General features: G+C 47.9%; 3 protein-coding genes and 1 pseudogene across 4 annotated transcripts; 2 read left to right on the top strand and 2 right to left on the bottom strand.

Moving 5' to 3' along the window:
- The first annotated feature begins 468 nt into the window (after nucleotides 1-468).
- Nucleotides 469-2,905, top strand: LOC120656957 (transcription factor BHLH089-like). The gene is made up of 6 exons (XM_039935197.1): nucleotides 469-1,286; nucleotides 1,402-1,632; nucleotides 1,772-1,906; nucleotides 1,997-2,317; nucleotides 2,400-2,487; nucleotides 2,739-2,905. The coding sequence occupies exons 1-6, from the start codon at nucleotides 1,023-1,025 to the stop codon at nucleotides 2,774-2,776; spliced, it is 1,077 nt and encodes a 358-aa protein (XP_039791131.1). The 5' UTR covers nucleotides 469-1,022; the 3' UTR covers nucleotides 2,777-2,905.
- Nucleotides 2,864-6,526, bottom strand: LOC120656958. 2 transcript variants are annotated; one of them, XM_039935198.1, is made up of 5 exons: nucleotides 5,819-6,526; nucleotides 5,199-5,278; nucleotides 4,781-4,899; nucleotides 3,821-3,897; nucleotides 2,864-3,114 (listed from the first exon to the last, which is right to left on the bottom strand). In XM_039935198.1, the coding sequence occupies exons 1-5, from the start codon at nucleotides 6,057-6,059 to the stop codon at nucleotides 3,089-3,091; spliced, it is 543 nt and encodes a 180-aa protein (XP_039791132.1). In that variant the 5' UTR covers nucleotides 6,060-6,526; the 3' UTR covers nucleotides 2,864-3,088. The 2 variants fall into 2 exon arrangements, with proteins under 2 accessions (XP_039791132.1, XP_039791133.1); XM_039935199.1 differs by having other exon boundaries at nucleotides 2,866-3,130; nucleotides 5,819-6,411.
- A 2,235-nt stretch (nucleotides 6,527-8,761) lies between these two features.
- On the bottom strand, nucleotides 8,762-12,234 carry LOC120656956 (tubby-like F-box protein 5). The gene is made up of 4 exons (XM_039935195.1): nucleotides 11,191-12,234; nucleotides 10,994-11,081; nucleotides 9,869-10,001; nucleotides 8,762-9,778 (listed from the first exon to the last, which is right to left on the bottom strand). The coding sequence occupies exons 1-4, from the start codon at nucleotides 11,587-11,589 to the stop codon at nucleotides 9,106-9,108; spliced, it is 1,293 nt and encodes a 430-aa protein (XP_039791129.1). The 5' UTR covers nucleotides 11,590-12,234; the 3' UTR covers nucleotides 8,762-9,105.
- Nucleotides 12,235-22,365: 10,131 nt separating this feature from the next.
- On the top strand, nucleotides 22,366-24,407 carry LOC120656951 (annotated as a pseudogene).
- Nucleotides 24,408-24,585: the final 178 nt, after the last annotated feature.

Raw genomic sequence — 24,585 nt, 5'->3', positions numbered from 1 at the left:
TGAGCAGAGATAAAAAGAGAGGGAGTATATATAACACCGACAGTAATTTCCTGTGGGGTAATTTTCTGGTGGCCTTAACTGTTACTGCGAGAGCCCACGTGGCAGGTAACGTGTGGTGAGTCACCGGGGACCGGCCAGCACAGAGAGGATAGAGCTGTCGTCCATGCTGTTATTGGAGCAGCTGTCACCTCCCCACTCGTCCTTTTGTAGCCTCAGGGAAAAAAATTCAGAACAATGAGCCCATCTCACTTTCAGCACACGCACAGCTCAAAAAAACCCTACTGTAGTTCGGTTGATGCGCTACTGATTTCACACACTCAAGAGATCGAGAAGCCTTTCCTTTCCGTTTTAACCTGCACCCTGTTCATACCTCCCAATGGAAGAAAGCTTTGTTCAGAACGCGTGAATTGCCAAGAACTTATGCACGAACCAGATGCTAAAGAAGCCAGCTTTCCCTAACTAAGCACTGATCTTTGCGTGCTGTTCATCCTCGATGCCCTGCTGAAGTTGCAGCCTATGCGTAAGTACCCAAAGCCAAAGGGTCGGTCCCCCCGGCAAAATTGGAGGCCCTATGAGAGAGCCACTGCAGGTGCCAGCTGAAGAAACACGATGCCCCACTCCCCTTTACCCAGCCCTACCTCACATGACCGCACCTAAAGGCATCACTGCAGCAGGGGCCAAATCCAGTCTCCCATGGCCAAGTACCATCGCCCCAAGCAAAGCCCTCCCCTATCCATCCGCTCGTCGTTCTCCCTATATATATGGATTGGGAAATTTTCCGGGAGGGCACGGACGCAGGGGATCGAAAGGGACGCGCAAGCTTCACCCACAAGCTCCTACATAATTGCTGGCCAGGCTGCTTGAGTTCTCTCTTCACCGGGGGGATCGGGCTCACGGTCACGCACCACCTGCGCCGAGCAGCAGATAGCTGAGCCAAAGAAGAAGCCTTGTCACTTGTCATCCTCGGCTAGCTTTTGGTTAGCTGATCGAAAGGCGGTGAACTCGTCTCGGGAGGGCTGGGGATGGCGCGATGCCAGGGGACGACGGTCGAGAGCCTGTGCCAGGGGCTGGTGGACCTCGACGACGACAAGTTCGGCGCAATGTGCAGCGCGTTCGGCTACCTCCAGGAGTGGCCGGACCTGGGCGCCATGTGCGGCGCGAGCCTTGGTGCGACGCCTGGCGCGGTGGCGCCGGGCGACGGCAACGATGACTCCTGCAGCGGCAGCGGCAGCGGCGGCGGCGGCGGGTTCAGGAAGAGGAGGCGGGAGGCGTGCCTCGACGCGAAGGTGAGAGATTTCTGCGTGCGCGGCGGTGCAGTCCTCTGCCGGAGATGTGCACTGCTGCCGTGCAAATTCAGTTGGAGGTCTTCGACTGACGTGTGGCGAAAATTGACCTTGGCAGGGTGATGGCAACGACATGAGCAAGAGACCCAGAGGGAAGCAGCAGCAGCAGCTGTGTGGCCTCGGTGAGATCGCGGCGTCCGGGAAGGCGAAGCAGGAGAGGCCAAAGGCAGGCGCCAAGAAGAAGGCGGAGGCGGCGTCGACGGCGGCGGCCGCCGGACAGAAGACCGACTACATCCACGTCCGGGCACGCCGCGGCCAGGCCACGGACAGCCACAGCCTCGCCGAGCGGGTACGACACACACACAGCTCGATTACTGAACCGCTGAACGAACATTTGCGTGCTCGATGCTGCACCATCAGCACCGATACTGCCTTGCGCATCCTGCTGCTGTCAGAACCCAGAATCCATGGCCGAAATCGATGTGCAGGTGAGGAGGGAGAGGATCAGCGAGCGGATGAGGTATCTGCAGGAGCTGGTGCCCGGGTGCAGCATGGTCACCGGCAAGGCCGGCATGCTCGACGAGATCATCAACTACGTCCAGTCCCTGCAGAAGCAAGTCGAGGTAGCTGCTAGCAGCCTGCCGTCCTGCTCCGTCTTCTCTGCTTCTTCCAGCTTGTGCGTGCGATCGCTCACCGGGGGGCTCCTCTTGCAGTTCCTGTCCATGAAGATCGCCGCGTCCAACCCAGTGGTGAGCTTCGACATCGTCGAGGACCTCTTCGGCAGGCAGCTGAAGCAGGCGTGCAGCCCTGCCGCCCTTCCCGCGGTGGCTCTGCCGGCCGGGCAGCTGGAGCCGACCTGCCTTCAGATGAGCCCCTTGCAGCAGGTGCATCCATCTGCAGCAGGAGGCTCCAATGGCTTTGGACTGGACATGGTCGTCAACAACCTGTACCCTCCCGCCGCCGCGAGCTGCCCCGTGTCGGCTGCCTCACCGGTGATGGCGGCGGCTGGACCGTCGATCGAGCCGTGCCTCAACGTACGTGCCCGGAAATCAGTTGTCCTCGACTCTGCTTCCTCCATTTCTCTGAACTGAACCCAGTGATTTGCGTTCTCTGCAGGTGAATGGAGCTGCTGCTGCTGCTGCCTGGGACATTGGCTCTCAAAATCTGTTCGGTGGATTTGATGCACAATTTCAGTCAGTAGAAAGTGAGTAGCTGCTTCTTGAACAGCAAAGCCTGCAGTTACTCTGCGTCTCTGCCTCATATGAAATGAAAGAAACATAGTAGTGGTTAGATGATCAGCGGGGAAAAAAATCCCTGAACAAGCTTACAGTTCGGAGTTCAGAACGATAATGTTAAAACTGGCAGCCGATTAAAGAACTCTGCAAATTCAAACTTGCGTGAAATGTACCCCTCTCCAGCATAAGTTACTGAATCCAGCTGCTACTTTCCTTGCAGGTGACTGTTTGCTAGACAGCCTCAAAATGGAAATGTAAGAAGAATTAATCCTCGTTATTGGAATTTTAACCACAGCAAAATTTGTGGCTAAAGATTCTTTATTCGTAGCAACTGTACTAATGGAGTATTCTGTCAGCAATGGCAATACAAGTACATTTCTCCTGTTATATGTTTGTCTGTTACACTCAATTTCTAAACGTTCCTTCAGAGCCAAACAATACAGAGGGTTCAGAACTTCAGATTACAAACAAAGCACCTAAATAATGTTCCCACAACAAACCAACAACAATATACAACACTCTACACCTAAACTGAAAGCACAACAACCACTGCCTCCCGCTTATCTTCCTTCAAAGCACAGACTGTTCACCAGCTTCTGCAAAGACATAATTCTACTTTACTTGTAATGGAAGTAAAGGATAATTCATTTGCCCACCGCAAAGGATTTGAGTGCATTGAGATATCAGCTGAATTTGATTTCAATATTTACAAAGACATGCACTGACATGACACATGATTTGAGGGCATTGCGATACCAGTTCAATCATATTTCAATTTTCATGAGTATGACTAATTTCTTTTGAATCCGACAACATGCCTTCATTCAGAAGATAGCACAATATAGTCCCAGGAAACTAAGTTTTGCTCTCATCGTGGCTGGACCAACAAAAGTATTAGACCAAAATCATTTATCACGTCGAAGTTTGTTAATCTGGAACCATAATATCACTCCCTCTGGATGGGGGAGTTTGGATCCAGTCCCCCTCCTTCCCCCCAGTGTGCAGAGTAAAAACGAACTGTTCTTTATCGTTCACATGTTTTGCCGTCAGAAAGATCCAAAATAGCTTGCAATTATTTGATACAGGATACGGACAGATTCAAAGACATAGGACAAACTATTTCCTTGCGATTCAACATGACTAGATGCTTCTTGCACTTATCGAGAGCCATCCCCGTGCATGTAAGCGTGTGAATTCACAAATGCATGCTAAGCTTGGTAGCACTATACGGAAGACCTTTATTTGGTACCCAGTCTTGTTTTCATGTAATGGTTGTGACAAGAGTAAAGAACTTGAACTGACCTTTGCCTGGCACAATGATAATTGGTGCCGCTTTACAGTTGTGGAAGCAATACTCACTGACACTTCCCTGCAGCACACTACAGTACAAAGGCAAAGTTAGAGATATACTTAGAAATGCAATCTCCAGCTCATATTCAGCAATAAAATATGAACTAGCACCAAAAGGTAGAAAGAACAGATAATAAAGAACATTCAATTGCATTCATTTGCTTTAGTGCCAAATCCTTCTCGTCATTTCAGATCTATTCAGCAAATTATCAGGTTCTTTAAAGGACACTCTAGTCATTGTTTTTGATACTGATCAATTAGACCTACCTTCTTGAATCATTGAATTAGAGCATGGGCTTAGCACTCAGCATTTCTCAGCAAACTTCCATAGTAGGAGATCCAGGCATAGAATTACGGGGGCATAAAGAGTTGCTTTACATCATTCAAAAGGGAAAAATGCTAGCATATTTCATAGCTGAATCTTGCAAGACCTTTTTCTTCAAATGATGGCCTTTAACTTTCCAGACAAGAGGACCATACATGCCCTAATTTGAGCTTCATACTACCAACACTAATGTTAATTAGACAAATACTTGATAGATTGTTCTGAGGCCAGCAAACAATCCCTTAACGAGTTAGCATCAAGATACTTTTTTCCTTGCTGAGTGAAGATCCTAAAGGTGACTTCATATCAGAACAGAAAACTTGTGATCAATACGCTGAAATTTCTTTTTTGGAGTAATTATTTTAGATGTTGAATAGGTGAGCATAATTTTTTGCCTGCAACTTACAAGCAACAAGACAATTGTATGACATATCTTGTGGTGGTCCCAATGTCAAAGTGACCAGAAAATTTGCTACCTACAAAGTTGACCAATAGGCCCAGTACCATAAGCTCCCCAAGCAAACAAAAGGCCTGAGCTTCTAAATGTGGCACAAATATAACTGATATGCGGTTTAAGAGTCATATACCTTTGAATAAGGCCTCTACCACGTGTACCAAGAATGACAGCTGCTGGCTTCAGTCGGTCTGCTTCTCGGCATATTACTTTTCCAACATCCCCTTCAACAATTCGTGCCTTGGTACGGACCTTACAAAATCCCAATTAAAGGTACATGTATCAATCCCTTGAGCAAAATATGGAAAAGAAGCAAAAACAGGAATTCACAAATGTGCATACTTCACATCAGCTCAATTTTAGTCATCAGAAATCATTTAGCACTATTTTTCTAGAATACAAGGCAGTAACTGAGGTATGCAAATTAACCCTTCGCATTATACATAATGATCAACATAAAACGCTTGTATGCTGTAAGATCAACATACATTGCTTGTATGCAAAACAGCATAACAGTACAGACAGACATATAAAGGATGGAGAAAGCATACCAATAAAGTCTTGAATGCCTCAATAGCCAGATCCTCCATTAGCTCCCGACTTTTGTCATACACAATCTCATTATGCACATCTACACAGATCAAACGTCACATTGAGCCTGAGCTTCAGTTGACCGCAAATTTAACGTACTCTCCAGCCTTATGTAGTTAAGATGCTTGACTGATCTTTTTAAAGAAGATGCAAAATATGAGGAAACACCTCCGCTTTGTAAGATCTGTACTGACAGCGCTATACTATCCTGACCTATCCGATCATCAATATGTGACATCACCAATCATACTTAACATCTATAGCGAGACAAACATAATTGGTCCGGTCAACATGTCTGACCAGACCCAGACGTAACTGAATTTAAGCCAGGACGCTGGATACACCAAGAAGCCGCCAAATCGGAGTCAGATGTCCAAATCGTCGACACGCTAAACAATTCGAACTGTTAATTAACTAGTCGTAAGTTCACCAACCTTCGGCATAATCTAAAACTGCCTCGAAGTTAACTAATGATTTAGGAATCAGGATAGCTAGATAGATGGAGTATATATGCAGGCAAGGTAGGGTCTCGAAGAAGGATGGATGGCGGGTGGCGGGTGGCGGGGAAGGGGGGCTCAACTGGAGACGGCGTGGACAAGGTGGACCGTGTCGGCGACGCGCGCGATGTGCGCGAGCGCCCAGTCGAAGGCGTGCTTGGAGTTGGGGCCGAAGTCGACGGCGACGAGGAGGTCCCTGCCGCGTCGCCGCTCCCCGGTCTCCCGCTCGAGCTCCGGCGGCGCGTCGGGCACCACGGGGACGAGGCGCGGCAGCACCACCTCCCGCCAGCTGTACTCCTCTACGTCCTCCTCCACCGTCTCCATCGATCGTCGCCTCGCTGCCCTCCCCTCCCCTCCCCTCCTCCCCCCTCCGACTCCTCACGTAATCGACGGCGGCTGCCGGTTGCTGGCCTTGCAGAGCGGGGCGGCGACGGAGCCCAGAGCACGACGCCTTTTTCTTCCTCACGGACACGGGGATCGCGGTGGTTGTGGCGAGGGCGGCCGCATTAATTCCCGCGCGGGGTTCCTCGTACGCGTGACTCGTGGACTCGTCGTGTTCCCCGTTGAAAATTCCGCTGAATTTGCGAACAAGAAGGAAAGCGGATCGAGTTTTCCTTCTGTCCCCTGCTAATTTCTACGGCTTTTTCCTACCAGCTGCTGAAAGTGATCATTCACATCGCGTGCTGGTGGTAGCAGACTAGTAGGAGACGTCGTGACTCGTCGGTCTGAAGAAAATTCAGCATCAGAATGTATGCTTCTCCAAGCCCTACTGCTACTGGCATCAGTGTGTCAGCAGGCTGATCGCGCCGGCGGCTGCCTCGTTCAGACCATGTAGAAGATCGGGTTCAGTGGACAGAGATCTCCTGCTTATCTGTGGACAATCTCCTCCTCGACGACCTTCCAACGGCTGCCTGCCAGTGCCATGGGTCAAAAGAGAGGTGGCTGACGTCATCCCATGAGAGAAAGCCAAGGGCGAGACGCGCAAGTTTCGTGGCGGACGCGCCGGCGTGCCGCACGTCACGCAACGCCACCGCGGCCTTCGAGTGCGCGCTCGTGGGGCGGCGACCGAGTCACGCGGACAGGGACAGGCAGTGGCGAATCCAAGATCAAGGAGGCTGAATTTCTTCTTTCTTTCTCTTACTTTCTTCTTTCTCCCCTTCTTTCTCATTCTTTTTCTTTAAAAATAGATGGAGCTCAAGAAGAGGCTCTATTGTTTCCGGAGATATGGGGCTCCAGCCTCCTAGACCCACAGTTAGCTCCGCCCGTGCGGACAAGGACGAGGCAAGTGGTTTCCACCATGACAACATGGCACCTATTGCTCCTCTTTAGTTTATAATAGAAAAATTATTTCTTTTTTATTCAAAAAATTATATTAATATCTTAAAATAACATTTCTCTTTAATAATGTTTAAAATAATTTTTAAACTAAAAAGGGACGGTGAATACCATTACTGTATCCGTCTGAAGGCTCGCTGCAGTGGGAGGCCACCGTCACAACACAATCACGGTCTGCCCGAGCCGAGCGGGCCACTAGCATCCATAAAACTCGATCGGGGGGTTGAAACGGTCCCCACCCGTATTTCATTAAGAGGAAGCGACTGCCTCGGCTTTCAACCTGACCGAGAAACCCCCGAACCTGGCCCACCACGGTCCGCCCGAGCCGAGTGTTGGGGATTGGACCTTCGGGTGAAGCTCTCACCCTCGGAAATGCTCCCTAACCTGTTTGCAGGGCCACAACGAAATGGAGCTAAGCGCACCCGAAGGTATCGGACGAACACTAAGAAGCGCAAGCTCGAAGACCATGACCTTCGGGTCGAAGGATATCACCTTCTGAAGACCGAAGGTAACGGATAGCTGCCCAGAAGCGCAAGCGCAAACTCCAAGACCTTCGGTCCGAAGGATTTCGCCTCCACCGCGCCGAAGGTGACGAACGGCTACCTGGAAGCGTAAACTCGAAGATCAAGACCTTCGGGAGAAGAGCTCGCGATCGGGAACGATGGCGGCTGGTCGATCGTTGATGGAACCTACGACCCAAATTCCCGGAGGTACCCGAAGGTTATGGTGACCTTCGTCAACTGAAGACATGTGAGTAAAACGTGAGTATGTAAGAAGGTCGGAGTTGTACACCTTCCGAATACGTGAGAAGGTCGGATTTGTAAACCTCACCTTGTAATTTTACCCCGGAACCGGCCAAGGGTGAGCTGTAAATGAGTTGGGAGGGGGCAATTTAGGTAATCCTGGCCGAGGGCTAGGGGTATAAATAGCCCCCTCTCTCCACAATGTAAAGGGTTAAATTTTCTGATTATTATTGGAGAGTTCGACACTTACTTTCATTGCTATCTTCATGCTCCCTGTCTGGGCATCTACTAAACAAAGATCCCGACACCGAGCGGGGCACTAGCATCCATAAAACTCGATCGGGGTGTTGAAACGGTCCCCACTCGTATTTCATTAAGAGAAAGCGACTGCCTCGGCTCTCAACCCGACCGAGAAACCCCCCGAACCTGGCCCACCAGCGAGGGGAATTTTTTACCCCACGGCATCAGAAATTCGCGTCCCAAAGACTCGAACCCGCGCCACAGGGTGCCAGCAGCCTCAGCCGACCAGTCGGTCGTAGAGGCCTTAGGCGGGCACTAGCATGCATGGAGGGGCACATGTTGAAACCAGCCTTCAGACGGATACGGACGAGATCATTCGGACAAAGGGATGATGGGTTCGGTTGAGGGAGTGAGATGCGCGGGCGCATCGCTGAATATCCGCAAGCAACTGCCGCTGCTGCATGCGCTTCTGCTCCTTTTCTTTCTCTCCTCTTTTTGGGTGGCTGCAAATCATAGGTGCCCTTGCTGGTGGTGCTCTCGTGATGATTGGCGAGATACCCAAGCTACCAGCAATGGCTGCTGTTGCGTTTACAGCAGTCTCATGCAACTTCCTTACCAGATGCAAATGCTGCATTTGGTCCCTGTAAATAAGATACCCATTTCACATCAGATCATCAAGTAGGAAGCTAAAAGGAACAGGCAGCAGCAGAGGGAGCAAGCGATGCTTCCTGCCAACCCTGGATACCATCACGGCTCAAAATGAGAGCAAGCAGACGCAGGCAAGATGGTCACAACGTCCATTGTCCATACGGCAGCGATACTTCACAGCCAAACATCCCAACAATAATACATAGGGCACCCTAATGCATAACGCAGTTGGATACACCGGGTCGCTCAAATCTTCCTATGGTACAGACGCCATACTTCCCTCGCAAGCTACCACTTCGCCTGGGCAGCAGCCCAGCACAGCTAGATCGAGAATTTACATCGACCCAGGAAGCAGGTTATGTCTGGATAGGCAAGACTCACGCCCAGCTTTACACCTCTGTTGGTTATTCGCAAGCCGGTTTGGTGTCGAAGCTGGTCAGGCAGATTGCGAAGGCTTGGAATGCCGAGAGCGGGTACCGGTAGTCCATGGTGAAAATATCCTTCCCTATCTTCCCAAACTGGAGGATCACCTTCTCCTGCTCTGCCGCAGGGATGTTGAGGGATGGATCAACAGAGGCAACAAGCTGGAAGTTCTTGACCGATGCTACAGTGACGCGCCCCCGGAAGTTGAGGCACCAGCACTGCAGTTGCTCATGCCAACGAGGGGATTTATTCTTCAGAACTAGAGGCTCTTCACCAGTACAAGCTGGACCAGACAGATCAGCACTGAGGCTTGTTGACGAAAATTCCACAACTGGTTCCTTTCCTTTGGTACTCGGTAGTGTGGACACTGGCTCATCAAGCGAGTGGATGGTGCCAGTAGGCGTTGGGGCCTTCCCACCCTCCTGAATGCACTGAGCTGGTATTGAGTGCATGGTGCATTGCATTCTCCTTGGTCCCCGATTGCGTAGGACGGTGAGCTCATATGTAACTGTAGCAACATTGTAATTGCCAAGTGGCAGTCTTGGTGATACTTGTTTCGACTGCCTTTTGCTTGGTTTATTGTTTGGTAGCACCACAGCATCAGGAGGAGGCTGGCTGTCAAAGATTGTGAACTTTGTACCAAGAAAGTTTGGCCTGATTATGAGAAACAATGGCAATGTTAGAAGGTCACTAACACAAAGTAGAATGATAATGCCACTTAAGTTGACATAATAAGAAGCTTACTTCAGTTTACCAACGTAGGTGCTGCTGGAGTGAGAGAAATCATCAGAGGCCAGTGAGATCACAAAAGAAGTCCTCGTGGCACGCCTGACCTTACGAGCTGCAAGCAAAAGCTTGTCGTTTTCCACATTCAGAGCTGCACAACATACAGATTCACCAGTAAGTGACATGTTCTCACATTAATCGAGCGCAAATATAAGGTTCAAGTATAGGTCCATAAACTATTGTAGAATTACTATGGTTCAAGACTTATATCCTAAACAGGAGGTGTGAGCTGTCTAACAATTCTGAAGGCATCCTACTCAATCGTACAACAATTTTTAGTGGAAAGGACCACACCCATATTAATAAGGGGCCAAGGTAGTAGATATCTGTACACATCTAGCACAAATTTGAATGTGCAGAAAAGTATGTATACCATGGATAGTCCACAATAATGCATTGTTGCCTATTCTAGTATAACATAATGCACCGCTCTTCCAACGATTGAGCTCATCTTTGGACCCTGCTATATGTTTGCTGTGTAAGTAAGGAAAGTAACTTCAATGTGGTCAGACAAGTATTTCACAGTCTGTATTGGAACCTCGCAGTTCGCTAGTTACAGTTGGCTCCTTTCTCAAACCAGGCAAGCAGCTAATAGAGCCCGCATTGACGGGGAAAAGATATTTATTCAATTGTTCTGGATTGCCAACTTCAAAACAGAATTTCACGTAGCATGCTCAAACAACAAACGGGGTTAAAAAAGCAACCAGATGTGCAATAGGCTACGGATCCAATGCTCTAGCATGAAGCAGGAAATCTTTTGACATAGTATAGTATAGGAAAAAAGAAACATATCATTGTTCGCCTAACTTGAACTAGGCATTCTTAATGCAAATCCTTTTTGACACAATTAACTAAATGATTAAACCATAGAATTAACTTCCTTTGCAAAGATGATTAGATTTGCACTGCAAGGACACTAATATTTATGAAGTTTATTCTTGCAAATTGGCACTAGCACAAGATAACAGTTCATCTCGATGCAGACGCATTAATAGAAAGGGTCCTCGGAAAAAAAAAAGCAATACAAAAGGGCTAAGAAGAACAAGAACACTAAAACTAAATCAACAGCCACACATAACTTACATGGGCTGAGCCCTAGGTAGAGGAGATATGTGGATGTCGCCCTGTCCCTCCTTACAAAGCACTGCACCGGCTGCTCGCGAGGTCCCGGCTGTGCAAAATATGAAGTTAAGCATAAGATATTCAAACTTTCACTACGTCTTAGACGGTAAACTTGCCATGAACTAATGACATCAGAGGACACTGATGGAGGTCGATACCTGCTTGAGGGATATGGGGAAGGTGATCCTGCCGCACTCTTCGAGCGTCTTCACCACCTCCTTAGAGATCTCACGCCACGACCGGCAAACGTGCGCGCACGCCACGACCTGGCGACGCGCCGGCCACGTCGCCTCGCTAGCCTCCACCCTCTGTATCACATCCAGCAGCAGTTCCGGCGGCAGGTTCGCCCACCGCCCCTGATGCTGCTGCAGCTGCGGCGGCCCCTCCTGGCCCTGGCCATGCCGCTGCGGCTGTTCCGCCCACAGGCTAGGCCAAGAATGCCGCGACCCCGCGCGGCCGTGGCCGGCGCGCCCATCGGAGCCCCCGGCGCGCCTCGACATGTTCCCGATGCCGTCCCTCATCTCCTTCAGTTGGCCCACAATGCTCTTGAGAGACATTGCAGCTTACGGCAAGTTTCTTTCGCCTTCGCCGAAAGAAACGCCTAGTGCCCCATGGCAAGATCCGCCATAACTAGCGAATCTAATATCAACAATTGTAGGGGACAGCTTATAAAGTAGTTGACATCACTCCCGCATCTACCCCAACTAAAAAAGTCGACTTTCTCTCAAAGATTTGAAGCACGGGGCTCCAAGAACAGCTCAAGAAGCCCAAATTTTGGGCGGATTTGAGGAGATGACGAGCAAAGATCCCACCTTTCTTCGCGCGGCAGCTCGGATCTGAAAGGAGGCAGCAATGCAGCAAAAGGGCACCGGGAAATCGAGCCTCCTTTTCACTCCGATGTCCCCAGGATCTAATTTCTTGAGCTCCGCAGCTCGAATGACCAAATCTCTCCGCTCAAAAACAGATCAAGGAGCCCCTTCTCGCGCATCTGCCAAACGTTTCCAAGGGATTTTCTCAGCTCCTCTCCCCAGGGTCTCCAGACCTCGTTGCCTCCCTCTATACGCTGTGGATTTTTGCTTCCGACGAGGCTCTATCACTCTCCAGTGCCGCTCCCCCCTTCAGCCCTTCCCCGCTCGCTCTCTCTCTCTCTCTCTCTCTCTCTCGCCCCCCTCACTGCCGCTCTTGTGAATTCTGTGCGCTTGTGTGTGGGTTTGTGTTAGGCTGACTGGCTGAGGATAAAAAGGATTCGGGAAAAGTGGGGGCGATTTTTTTAAGCACGGTGGGGCAGTTTTTGTTTTCTTTGCCCGAGCTTTCATTTTCGGGCCGTGTTCAGATGTTTTGTAAAAAAAATTTACGATGGAATTTTACTAATTTAATTTGAAGTATTAAATGAAATTTATTTACAAAATTTTTTGCACAGATGAGTTGTAAATCACGATACGAATTTAATAATGCTAATTAATCTATGATTAATTAATAATTAGCAGATGGTTACTGTAATATTACTATTGCAAATTATGAATTAAGTAGGCTCATTAGATTCGTCTCGCGATTTACAGCCCATCTATGAAAAAAAATTTATAAATAAATTTCATTTAGTACTTCATACATGTGTCGAAATATTTAATGTGATATTTTTTTTTGTGTTTACGGGATTATGGATTGGGAACTAAACAGGAACTCAAGTGTTTATCTTTCCTGTGCGGTACTTGCAGCTCATCAACTCCCAAAACTCACAAGTCACAACCGCCCAGCAAGAATCCTATGCAATACTGTAACTCCAGTAGCACACTGTATACGCACAACTACCGCTCCCTACCGGTTGCTGTTCCGGATTCGTAGTTGAGCTGCACTGATGAGGTAGCTGGACAAGTTACCACATGGTAAAGCTACTTTTTTGGGGTTTAGAAAGGTTCTTTCAATCTTTCGGAGAATAGACGGCCAAAATGTGAGAGATGATTCTTTCTTAAAAAACAAAGAATGTGAGTGAAAGGTGTATCATGAATGCAGAAACTTGACATCGCCCAACTTCATGTGAATACTGCCGTGAAGCCGAACTGGCTAGCGCGCTCAGTAGCGCCCCCTGCCGGCCGGAGTTCGACCCCCTTCGAGAGTGTAGGAGTAAAAAAATCTCCTCGTCTGTCCTCATGTTCAAAGTATAGTCTGTATCTAAAAAAATCTCCTCGTCTGTCCTCATGTTCAAAGTATAGTCTGTATCCAGTCTAAATCATAAGGTGACGGGCCAGGAGTGTAGGAGTAAAAAAATCTCCTCGTCTGTCCTCATGTTCAAAGTATAGTCTGTATCCAGTCTAAATCATAAGGTGACGGGCCAGGAGTGTAGGAGTAAAAAAATCTCGTCTGTCCTCATGTTCAAAGTATAGTCTATATCTAGTCTAACTCATAAGGTGACGGGCTACTATGTATGAGTGGGGGCAGGGGTTCGGGGATTTTTTTGATCTGTGTGAGAAGGTCTTCTTCTTAATACAATGTCATGGGGGCGGTCTTTCCCCCGTAGGTCGAGTTTTTTCTTTTTGATCATTGGAGAGAAATGTAGCCACATGTGTACATGGATTTAGCATATGTGTCTTCTGTGAAGTGTTGACGTCACAAATTTATGTGCTTAAGTTTGAGAGAGAAAGGCGACATTCATGAACTTCCGGGGTAGGAAAAGGCACATGTGGTCCTAAAGTGCATTTCATCCACGGCGGTCTAGTAAATTACGTCCTAATCTTACGGAATATGTCCTGGACCAAGAAATTTCCTTGCAGTTTCGCTCACGACTCCACGACCGCTCACTACTTGGTGGCTCACTAAAACTCTAATAATTCAGATAACTGAAGTACTTTTTCTTAGGACAAGGCTCAAGAGTTGAGCCTGTCACAAAAATATTTTTCCTCTCCTATAAAACTTCCCTTTGAAATCTCAACACGTTCTTCCGACGAATTATATACTACTCATTTCATTTGCACCCATTCCTCACTCCTCTACTCTAGCAGCAGCCATCACGTCACACCTTTTATTTTTTTGTTTTTCATCAAAACCACACAATAGATCGAGCAAGTTGCACACCCCATGTGATCAAACTCCCGCAGGCTTATGAAAATAATCAGCAACGGAAATGATCAATCAAGGCACATAAAAAAAGTAGAGGAGGAAACTTTTTTGAGGGAATAGAGGAGGAATTCTCCTCAACGAAGCACAAAAAAAATTCAAATGATCAAGATCCTATTAGGCTAATACGCATGAGAGCAGATGATGCGTGCTCGCGCCCTTTGATGAGGATGACAGCTCGTTGGGTTGCCACTGGCATCATCGCTTGCTCGCTCTGCATTCAAGGCATCAACATGGGCACTCACAAGTCACAAGGTAGGCGGCGCCGGCGAGAGCACATTCATTCCATCCCATTCCATTCCGCTCGCTCCCTTCGTCTGCGTGGGCACCACACCTCCGCCACCATCTCGGCCCCCGGCCGGATGCCGGCGGCGGCCAATAACTCGCCATGTTCAGGCAATGCATGCATCTTCTCTAGAAAAAAGGTTTTCACTTTGCTAATGCAATGAGCAGGGGTGTATGTATGTGTCTGCACGGCGTTGGCGTTCCCATCACCGGCCGGACAGCTACAAATGTCAGTGTGGAAGTTTGTCAAAAGGGCGCAGGTTCGTAGTCAATTTTCGACGGAAGCACATGATGGTCCATGATCTTGAAATATTCTTGGGTTTGCACGTCATGAGGCTCCCAATCATGGTCTCCCTGCGCTGCGCTGCGCAATGGGATCCTCTTTTCTTCATGCCTTTTTGACCGAGCAGCGTCGGAGGAGGGAGGCTTGGCACTGCTCAATCATTTTCCACCAAGGAATTTCTGCCCACTGATGTTTCATCTGAAAGTCCACTCCTAGCTTGTACTCCCTCCATCTCAAAATAAATATAATTCTAAGATCGAACATACAAACTAATGCTTGGTGTAAAATTATAAAAATACTCATTATCTTTTTTTAGAATGATCCGGACACTATCTTATCTTTTTTGTAAGAAGATTCCGGAAACTCTTATTTTTTATAGTAGTTGGATCAAAGTAGCTATTTTTTGTACGACAAATTTTAAATTCTAGATGTACAATTATTTTGGAATGGAATGAGTAAAATTCACAGTAAGGCTTTATTAAATCATTATAGAGAGAAAAAAACTATGTGTTGAGCTTTTGTTTTTTCAAAAATATCATCATTTGGGAAAAAAGGAGATGATTGCAGAACTACGAATATGGTCAAATTCTCCTCACTAATTTGGCGTCTAGCATCAAGTTTTACTCCCGTCACTGGACAGGCAAGCATGCATGCACTGCTGACTAAGCACGCCACCTCATTTTCGCTCGTGATGTGGTGGCCCAGTCAGCAGATGCCAGGGATGGGATGGCTCACCTAAGAGCAGCTGGGGTAGAGAGAAAAATAGAAAACCGGACACATCATATGGGTGCTGGGAGGATTGATTCGGTCCAGCGTTAAGCAACAGCAGGCACCTCCCGTCCCTAAATAATAAAACAATTCCACTCCCACCTTCTGTTTCTTCCCGCGGGGACTTGCCTTGGTCGTCTCCTCCATCTTCCAATCCGCGCCAGATCCAATCGGGGGAAGGGCGCCACCAGCTAGATCCATCGAGGGGGAGTCTGCATTCATATTATTATGTTGTACAGGAGATATCGGTGATGCCGGACCTGACCCAACATCACCATGGCTATAAGCCATGGACTCAACTGGTGATGAAGACCGAGCACCTTCAATTGCAGCTCCTCTTCCAAACATTCCAGCAGGAGGAAAGCTAAAGTTGGCTTCATATGTGTGACGGAACCGCCAAATTAAAACTCTAATTAAGCGTAATGGCCGTCATTTGAATACATCGGGCGCATTAGCTTAACGGCTTAATTTGGCGATCCTTTCTCAACCCACATCCTGATCGAAACATCACCGATAGTCCCACGCGAGGGTGGGCGCAGATGGTACAAGCACGACGCATATTTGAAAATACAACACATATACACAAGACCTTACCTTAAGTTTTACAAACCAAGTTTGAATAAATACATAATTTACAACCTTGCATTACTGAAACCCGGGTTCAACTAGAGGAAACGGGCCTACAACTACCAAAAGTGTGCCCTATGGAGATCCCTATCTAAACATCTGCCTCCACAACCTCCCATCCCTCTGCATCCCGGCGGATGAACTTGACGCAGCAGGGACAGAAGTCTACGTCTGCGTGTCCTGAAATAATTGTGGCAACAAACCCTGAGTATACTAATACTCAGCAAGGCTTACCCGACCAGTGGGTATAACTTAGCCCACATATCTAGACATGCAAGGCTTTTTGCGGGTGGTTAGCTTGCAGAAAACAGCGACTAAGTAATTCCTCACTTTCCTTATTTTTAGCCCAAGTTCTATATAAATTAACCTATTCTAATATTTGCATAACCAAATCTAGAGCAAACATAGTGGAACAATAAATAACAATTTATATGTTCATCAACATGGTATAACCATTTTCCTTTCACAACACTACGCTGCGACGCAGTGACCAAGGTGCTCATATCCGAGAGCGACTGACGGCGAATCGATTCGATTTAACCTTGCAAGGTGGACCTAACCAACACGGCACACGTATGCCCCGTCGGACCACACGCACCAACCATTCCCCTCCCCGCCTCGAACTACAGAACCACCCCACCTTCATATAGTCAGCCGAGCTCAACGTGAGCCAACCAAAAGTAAACATATGCATCCCATTTCTCCGCGACTACTCGACTCGCCCTACGGGGTGGTGATGCAGTTCTATACTTTCGAAGCGAGGCAATACTAGGCTTACCGGTTTCGACTACCTCCTACTCCCGGCATGCGGTTAGTACAGTTCAAACATGATCAGCAGGGCCAACAACAGTTCGGTCCTTAACCGACACAGGTGGAACTACACTTCTCCCGCCCGGTCTCAGATTCTATTCTTTCTTTCATTCCAAGACTTTCATCCATAAATTAGTAACTCATGTCTGGAACATAAAACTATCATATATCTCGCGAGTAACCAAGAATTACTCGTCTTCTACCGAATCCTATTTAGCATAGCATTTTCTAACGTCCTATACATACTAGTACAACTCAAGGACACCTAGGGTTCATGCAACTAGGGTTTCAAACAACTCCTAAACGTAATGCATAAGTAATAAATACATATATAGGTGTCATAATTTAAATTAATAGAATGTGCACCGGGGCTTGCCTTTGGGCTGCTGCTCAGAGCTAGGGGCAGACGGGCCTTGGGCCGGATCCTTGCGAACCCCCTGTTGGACTTGCTCCGGGTGCTCTTTCGCCTCCGCGATCACTTCATATACGACTCCTTCGGCGGCGGCGTCTACACGTATGCACATGACATGAGAATGTATGCAAATACGATATGCAACAACAATCTTTGAAATGCCCAAGTAGAAACACTACAAATTTACCCTAAATTTACCCAATTCTACAACCAACAGTTCTAATAAAACCCGGAATATCCGGATTCATATCCGGAGTATCTGGACTCCGAAGTCCGGAGTTTCCGGGCCTATACCCGGAGTATCCCAAACCCGGAATATCTGGGCTTATACCCGGAGTTTCGCCCGGAGTGTTCAAAAACACGGAGTATCCAGGCTTATACCCGGAGTCTCCGGACCCGACAGCATTTTCGGCCCAAAAACTGAAATCTTGATTTTGGCAAAACCAACACACCAAATTTGAAACCCTCTTGAATCCTAGTTCAAGGATGCATATAGAGATGATTGACCAAAAGAAATCACTTAGAACCTCCTAGAAACATAGATCAGGGCGGCACAAGTTTGAATACCTAGGATGAGCTTTTCGTGCGTGAAGAACTTGAAATCCAAGGCGCCCTTGGGAGGAGCTCGTGGGGAGGAAGGTTCCCCCACCTGATTTGAAGCTTCCTTGGCTTTGCAATCACGTCTAGGGCATCATGGAGAGGGAGGGCTCACGAGGGAGAGGGTGAGCTCGTGAGGGAAGGGAGGGGGAGAGAGAGGTGACGGGAGAGAGTGAGAGTGAGGGAGAGAGAGTGATATTTTCTATTTAAATGATTGTGGGGCCTAGAGGACAAAAGTTATATAAACTAGGAACTCCATGTCCGGAGTATCCGAGCCTACGGCGGGAGTATCCGGGCAGGGTGTTACAATATGGAATACCAGGATGAAACCCTCCACATGGGTGGTAGTTTGGAGGCATGCCATATGGACTAAAGTTTTGAGGAAACTGAGGTTGAAGCTGTGGATTGAATTGAGGAGGAAAATTTGCAAACGGTGGTTGCTGGTATCCTCTAGTGGGTCTATTGCTTGGATCTCCTTGCTCTTGATTGAACGTTGTAGTGGATTTGGAGTTGAATCATCCATTGTTTTTTTTCGTATAGAAGGTAGTGGTCCAATTTGAACTGGATGTACGCATATTTGTAGCCAGGCGCTCCGGTGCTCAACGTTCATGGAGCGCAGCAACGGCTACTTGTAACGGCCAGGTGAAGGGAAAACAATATTTAATGTTGGGCAGCAACAACCGTCTTAAAAAATTAATATTCTATCTAGAGCACTGGATGCAAAATTAGGCTTCCAAAGCTAAGGGGATGCTTACTAGCACCCACTCTGCAGTGTGGAGCACCACGGAATCTTGAGGGTATGCTTTGGAGCACCCTCTTAACCCCGCACGCTGGAGCTGCTCTAATTCAGGGATGATATTCAAAGGGGTTATCAAACCCAAATCCATTTGAGCTGTGGTATGTGGACCTCGTCGAGTGAGGACCGTTGGTCCCTGGCGTTTGATTTCAGAAAATTTTTCAAGTTCCCCGGCCAGGATGACCACCGGTCCGGCGGTCCCTCTTTTGCCAGACGCTGATAGGCAAGTAGGCCATACTTTAATCTCACCCTTTGATCGATCGCTTTTCCCTTTGTTTAGTTTATTAGTCTAGTTTCAAATGGGCACCATGCAAAAGGGTCTCAGAGACTTTCATGTAGTTTATGCTCCGGCACTAGTTTAATCCAAGGAAAATGCATCAGCCTAATGTTAAGTTTCCACCCTCACTGACACTGATGTGTGGTCCCATATGCAGGTGTGGGTCCACCTCTCAGTGCCTTACCCGGTCAAAGACTCAAGAACACTGCGCGCTGCTTCCCCCGGCTGCCGAGCTGATAACTTTTTTTCGCCCCAAGTGGAGCTCATCCATCGACGTGCCCTCAGATTCGAGAGGCCCGTGTGGTCCATGGCGTGGCGATGCATAAACTAGAGCTTCGCGGTTCGCGCCGAGTCCCCTCTTTTTCAAGCGAGCGCGAGGCCCCCGGCTGTTGCCATCACGAGCTCGCCGCCTAGAGATTCTGAAACTGGCACGAGGAGGAGCAGTACCGGCAGGCAGCGGCGGCGCTGTTACAGTGTTACTGTTTTCTTCAGAGCTGAGTCGTGCATGCTCGCAGCGAGGTCACATGTGCCCCAGCGAACGATCCTTCTTCGGTTGAAGGCTTCTTTTTTTTTTAAAAAAAAAGGAAGGCTCCTTTTATTGTGGGAAGTGTTTTAGAGGTCTCGAACAGTTGGAAAGTCGCGAGGAAGCTTTTGAAAAAAAAAGGTGGCGACGAGGATTGCCATGGAGATGTTCAGAGCATTGTTGGCTCATGAAGATCTAATGCCAGCATTAGTGCCAGTACTCCCTCTGTTCCAAATTATAAATCATTCCAAAAATTTTGGAGAGTCAAACTATCTCAAAGTTTGATCAAAATTATAAAAAAATACAAAAATTTATGAAATCAAATAGATATACTATGAAAATATAGCTAACAAAGAGTATAATGATACTTAATTGGTATCATAAATATTATTATCTTGTTATATATATTTAGTCAAACTTGAAAAACTTTGACTCTCCAAGATTCTTGGAATGACTTATAATTTAGAACGGGGGAGTATTATAAAAATGTTATAAGTATTAAAACAATGATATATTAGAAAATTGCTAATTTAGCAACATAGTTAAGAGCAGAGAGTTGATCTAAAACATCATCATGGTTCTCTTATGACGCGGTTATCAAACCACGACACAGGGATGGCGTTCCAAATGAGGTCAATCTTCGTTGAGTCGTGGTATATTTGATCACACATAATATATTTGACCACACATGATATATTTGATCACACAACCACTACACTATTTAATGTAAGTTGTTTATGAAACTGTACCATGACACAGTGCACTAAAAGTAACTATGTTATTCCAATGTCGAACTGATGTGACACTCTTGGCAATTGTATAATGATACTTCTCACTGAGACTGGCCTAACTGATATGCTGCCCTCGGTTTTTCTGTTGTGATCATTTTGTAAAGATTCGAAAACAAAACTCATACCTTGAAAAGTGGTCTCGTCTCGCATGTTCAGTGTTCAACGAAACGGATTGGCTATTCACACACGGCCATCTGTGTTTTGCTTTGATAGGTTTTTTTTAGGAGCATACCTCTTTATTCATCAACAGAGTTATAAGTGTTACAAACACCTTGAGTCGGACTTAACAGCCAAATTAGCCTACCAAACTTAGCTTTTGTTTGGATACCTTCAAAATTCCAAAACTTTACAAAATTCTCCATCACATCGAATCTTTAAACGCATGTATGAAGTATTAAATATAGCTAAATAATATAGCTAATTACACAGTTTGTCTATAATTTGCGATACGAATCTTTTGAGACTAGTTAACCCATATCGGGACAATAATTACCAAATACAAACAAAAGTGCTACAGTGTTTTACATCCAAAAATTTATGCATCTAAACAAGAGCTTAGCATAAATCGCACTCCTTTGTGATGGTGTATTGGAGCGTCTATTTTCATGAACAAAATCAGCATTGCCAAAAAGCGTTGCTCTTAGCCTTTTATCTCCCTCCCTGATGATATCTTACTATTATCATCTATATATATTTATTACATTAAACTATTTATTTATGAATTAGTGTTCTTATCTCTTTTGTCATACATGAATACACAGTGACACTTATCGTTGGTAGTATTTTTATATACATGATAATATAATAATGATAGAAATATCAATTTAGAATTTTATATTGATACACTTTAATATTTTATTATAATTATATAATTTTGATTTAAATTTAGGGGTTACTTTAAATTTTAATAATAACATAATTGGATAATTTATATAAAATGTAGGGGCTATTTTATATTATTGTTTAATAGCATAGGTGGGTAATTTACACAAAGATTAGGGAGTTACTTTGGGTTTTTTTTATAATGGCAGATGTGGGTAATTTAGATGCATGTTTAGGGGTTACTTTAGTCTATTTTTATAATGGGAGATGTGGGTAATTTATTAGAAAAATAACAGATCCAATGACTATTATGATTAGAGGAGTTAGATGGATGGCCAGATGTTTCTGATTTTTGTGAGAATTTCTAGAACTTCTCTATTTTTTTAGAGTGTCCACCTAGAATCCTAGGTGACTTCACGTGGAGGCTTCAAAGGAGCCTATATCAAACACACATGGAGATGTGCTGCAAAATAAAATCTATTGCAACTATATTATGATAAATATATATTTCATAGTATGTGTTAGAATATTCAATAGATGAGAGTGCATGAGATAAATAATTATAGTTAGTAGTTGTATGATTTATTTTTAAAATAACTATAATTAGCCTGTGCAGGAGCACAAGTTGATAGGCTAGTGGCCATAAACAGTCATTCCATCCTCCTCCATTCCAACCCCTAGGCTCATTCTCCTGAATTTCACTCATCAGCTGTGTAATTTCCCCATATTCCAAAACCCACGTACATTTCGCCATGCCGCACTCTATTAATAAGTGCTTCCACGAGTTAGGCATACAACAGATCGCATAGATGCTTCGAGTAGCCATGTTTCTATAGTGCAGTACATCCCCTATCGACAAGGAGTGATGAGCGAACACATATATCTTTGATGGTACCTTTACCTGCTAAAGCGACTTCCATTCATTTTCCTCGGACCTTAAATTTGATCTCCCAGCAATATTCTCTGTACGCTGTAGCTCGTTATTTGTGTGACGAGAGAACAACATGAAACTTTTGGTGTGGCGCGATTCAAGTCGGCGTCTCGGCGACCATGCGTGGCCCAGCTGCGGCCGGCGAACTAGGCCCAGGTCCCGTTCGGCCCCCGCCGCCCAGCCAGCCACGAAGTTGGAGACCGCAGGATATTTCGCGGATTCACAACAGCCCAGGCCAAGAAGAAAACCTGGCCGAAACGCCACCGTTGGCGAGCCGCCGCCTTGGCAAACTCTTTTGGCCCGGGAGCGGCCACGGCTGCCCGATCGCGCGCAGCGCCACGGCGCACCACACGATCCCCGGTGCAAACCTACAAAAACTAACCAGCGAGCCTTCCCCCGGCCTCCTTCCTCAGCTCCGGTGTCTCCGACCCTCTCCAGAAGCCTTGCCCGCCGTCCAAGCTCCTCCTCTGCCGATGCCCGTCGCGTCCGTGGCCGCCCTCCGGACTGCCGGCGGCTCCGGCCGCCGCCGCGGCGCGGGTTCCCCGCAGGTCGGCCTCAACGGTGTGTGCCCTCGTCTCCGCCGAGCCCACGCAACTCGTGACTCCGTTCTGTTGTGGTTATCCCGAGGCTGATCGATCCTTGTGGTTGTGGCCCGGCCATTGGCAGGCGGCAGGTTCTTGATGATGCAGAGGAGGGAGCTGGTGACCAAGGCCGGGATCGCCCTCGCCGTCTCCTGCTCGATGGCCACCTCCCCGGCCTCCGCCAACGGCTCCGCGCAAGGTCTGAAGCCTGAGCTACGCGATTCTCAAGTTCTGTCAGATAACGGCAGTTCAGCACCGTCTCAGGGACTCGGTTCCTCCTGTCGTGCGTGCAGGGCTGGAGATTCTGCCGTTCAAACCGGACGGGTACAACTTCTGGACGTGGCGCGGCCGCCGGATTCACTACGTCGAGCAAGGCGCCGGGCGACCCATCGTGCTCATCCACGGCTTCGGCGCCTCCGCCTTCCACTGGAGGTTTGGTTAACTTATGGGGAAAACGAAGCCCCTTCATTCCTTGCACTGAATGAAACGAGTTCAGTCACCTGAATGTTCTGCAGCGGCAAAGCGTGAAGCATTTGAGTTTGAGCTGCTCTGAATGAATGAATTCAGGTACAACATCCCGGAGCTGGCGAAGAAGTACAAGGTGTACGCCATCGACCTGCTGGGGTTCGGCTGGAGCGAGAAGGCGCTGGTGGACTACGAGGCCACCATCTGGATGGACCAGGTCTCCGACTTCCTCAGGGAGATCGTCAAGGAGCCAGCCGTCCTCGTAGGCAACAGGTTCGTACACGGTTAACTGAACGCAATTCAGTTTCAGAGTTCAGACAGACCTGACTGGCAAAAAAAAAAAAACATCCGATCGACGCGCGCGCGATCATCAGTCTAGGAGGGTTCACGACGCTGTTCACGGCGACGGAGGTGCCGGAGCTGGTCCGGGGCGTCGTGCTGCTCAACTCCGCCGGCCAGTTCGCCGACCCCGACAAGCCGGCCGCCGCGCCGGCCGCGGAGGAGGGGGAGGAGGGCAGCCCGCTGTCCAGGTTCGTCGTGAAGCCGCTCAAGGAGGCCTTCCAGCGGGTGGTGCTGGGGTTCCTCTTCTGGCAGTCCAAGCAGCCGGCCCGGGTGGAGAAAGTCTTGAGAAGCGTCAGTAGCCAGAACACGAGCTAGCTCTTCTGTTCAGTCCATCAGTTGCCACGTCAGTAGAGGCTCTCTGACAGAGCTTTTTCGCCGCAGGTGTACATCGACCCGAGCAACGTCGACGAGTACCTGGTGGGGTCGATCACGGCGCCGACGGCGGACCCGAACGCCGGCGAGGTGTACTACCGGCTGATGTCGCGGTTCATGTCGAACCAGAGCCGGTACACGCTGGACCGGCTGCTGGGGAAGCTGGCGTGCCCGCTGCTGCTGCTGTGGGGGGACCTGGACCCGTGGGTCGGCCCGGCCAAGGCGGCGCGGATCCAGGAGTTCTAGCCGACACCGCCGTCGTGCACCTGCAGGCCGGCCACTGCCCGCATGACGAGGCGCCGGAGCAGGCCAACCGGGCGCTGCTCGAGTGGCTCGCCGCCCTCGACACCCGCGCCACGCCGGCCGAGCCCAGCCTCCAGACCGTCTGATCGGAAGACAATTTGGTGGCCCGTGTGCCAGTGTAGCATACTAGCATGTCTTGTAGTAACAGTATTCCAGTAGTAGTAATTCTTATGGTGACCAATTGGAGAGCTGGGTTCTTGAATGAATGACAAGTGCTCGATCAAAATTCGTTGCGAAAATTGAATTTCGCACACAAAAAAACGATTTACTTCGAGATTGATAACGAAAATCCTTGGTTAAACGGCCGGCCAAGTTGTGTCGACACCCTGGCTAATCATTTCGGTCAGACGGTCACCAACGCTCCCAACGTTAGCCCCTTGGTCCTAAACTTCGCTCCAAGCCGTCCGATCAGCGAGAGGTGTTGAACCAACGGTTCGTGATTGGATTTAATCGTGAG

This window comes from Panicum virgatum, chromosome 1N (assembly GCF_016808335.1).
Source record: "Panicum virgatum strain AP13 chromosome 1N, P.virgatum_v5, whole genome shotgun sequence".
NCBI classification, from domain to species: Eukaryota; Viridiplantae; Streptophyta; class Magnoliopsida; order Poales; family Poaceae; genus Panicum; species Panicum virgatum.
This window is presented reverse-complemented; position numbering and strand designations above follow the sequence as displayed.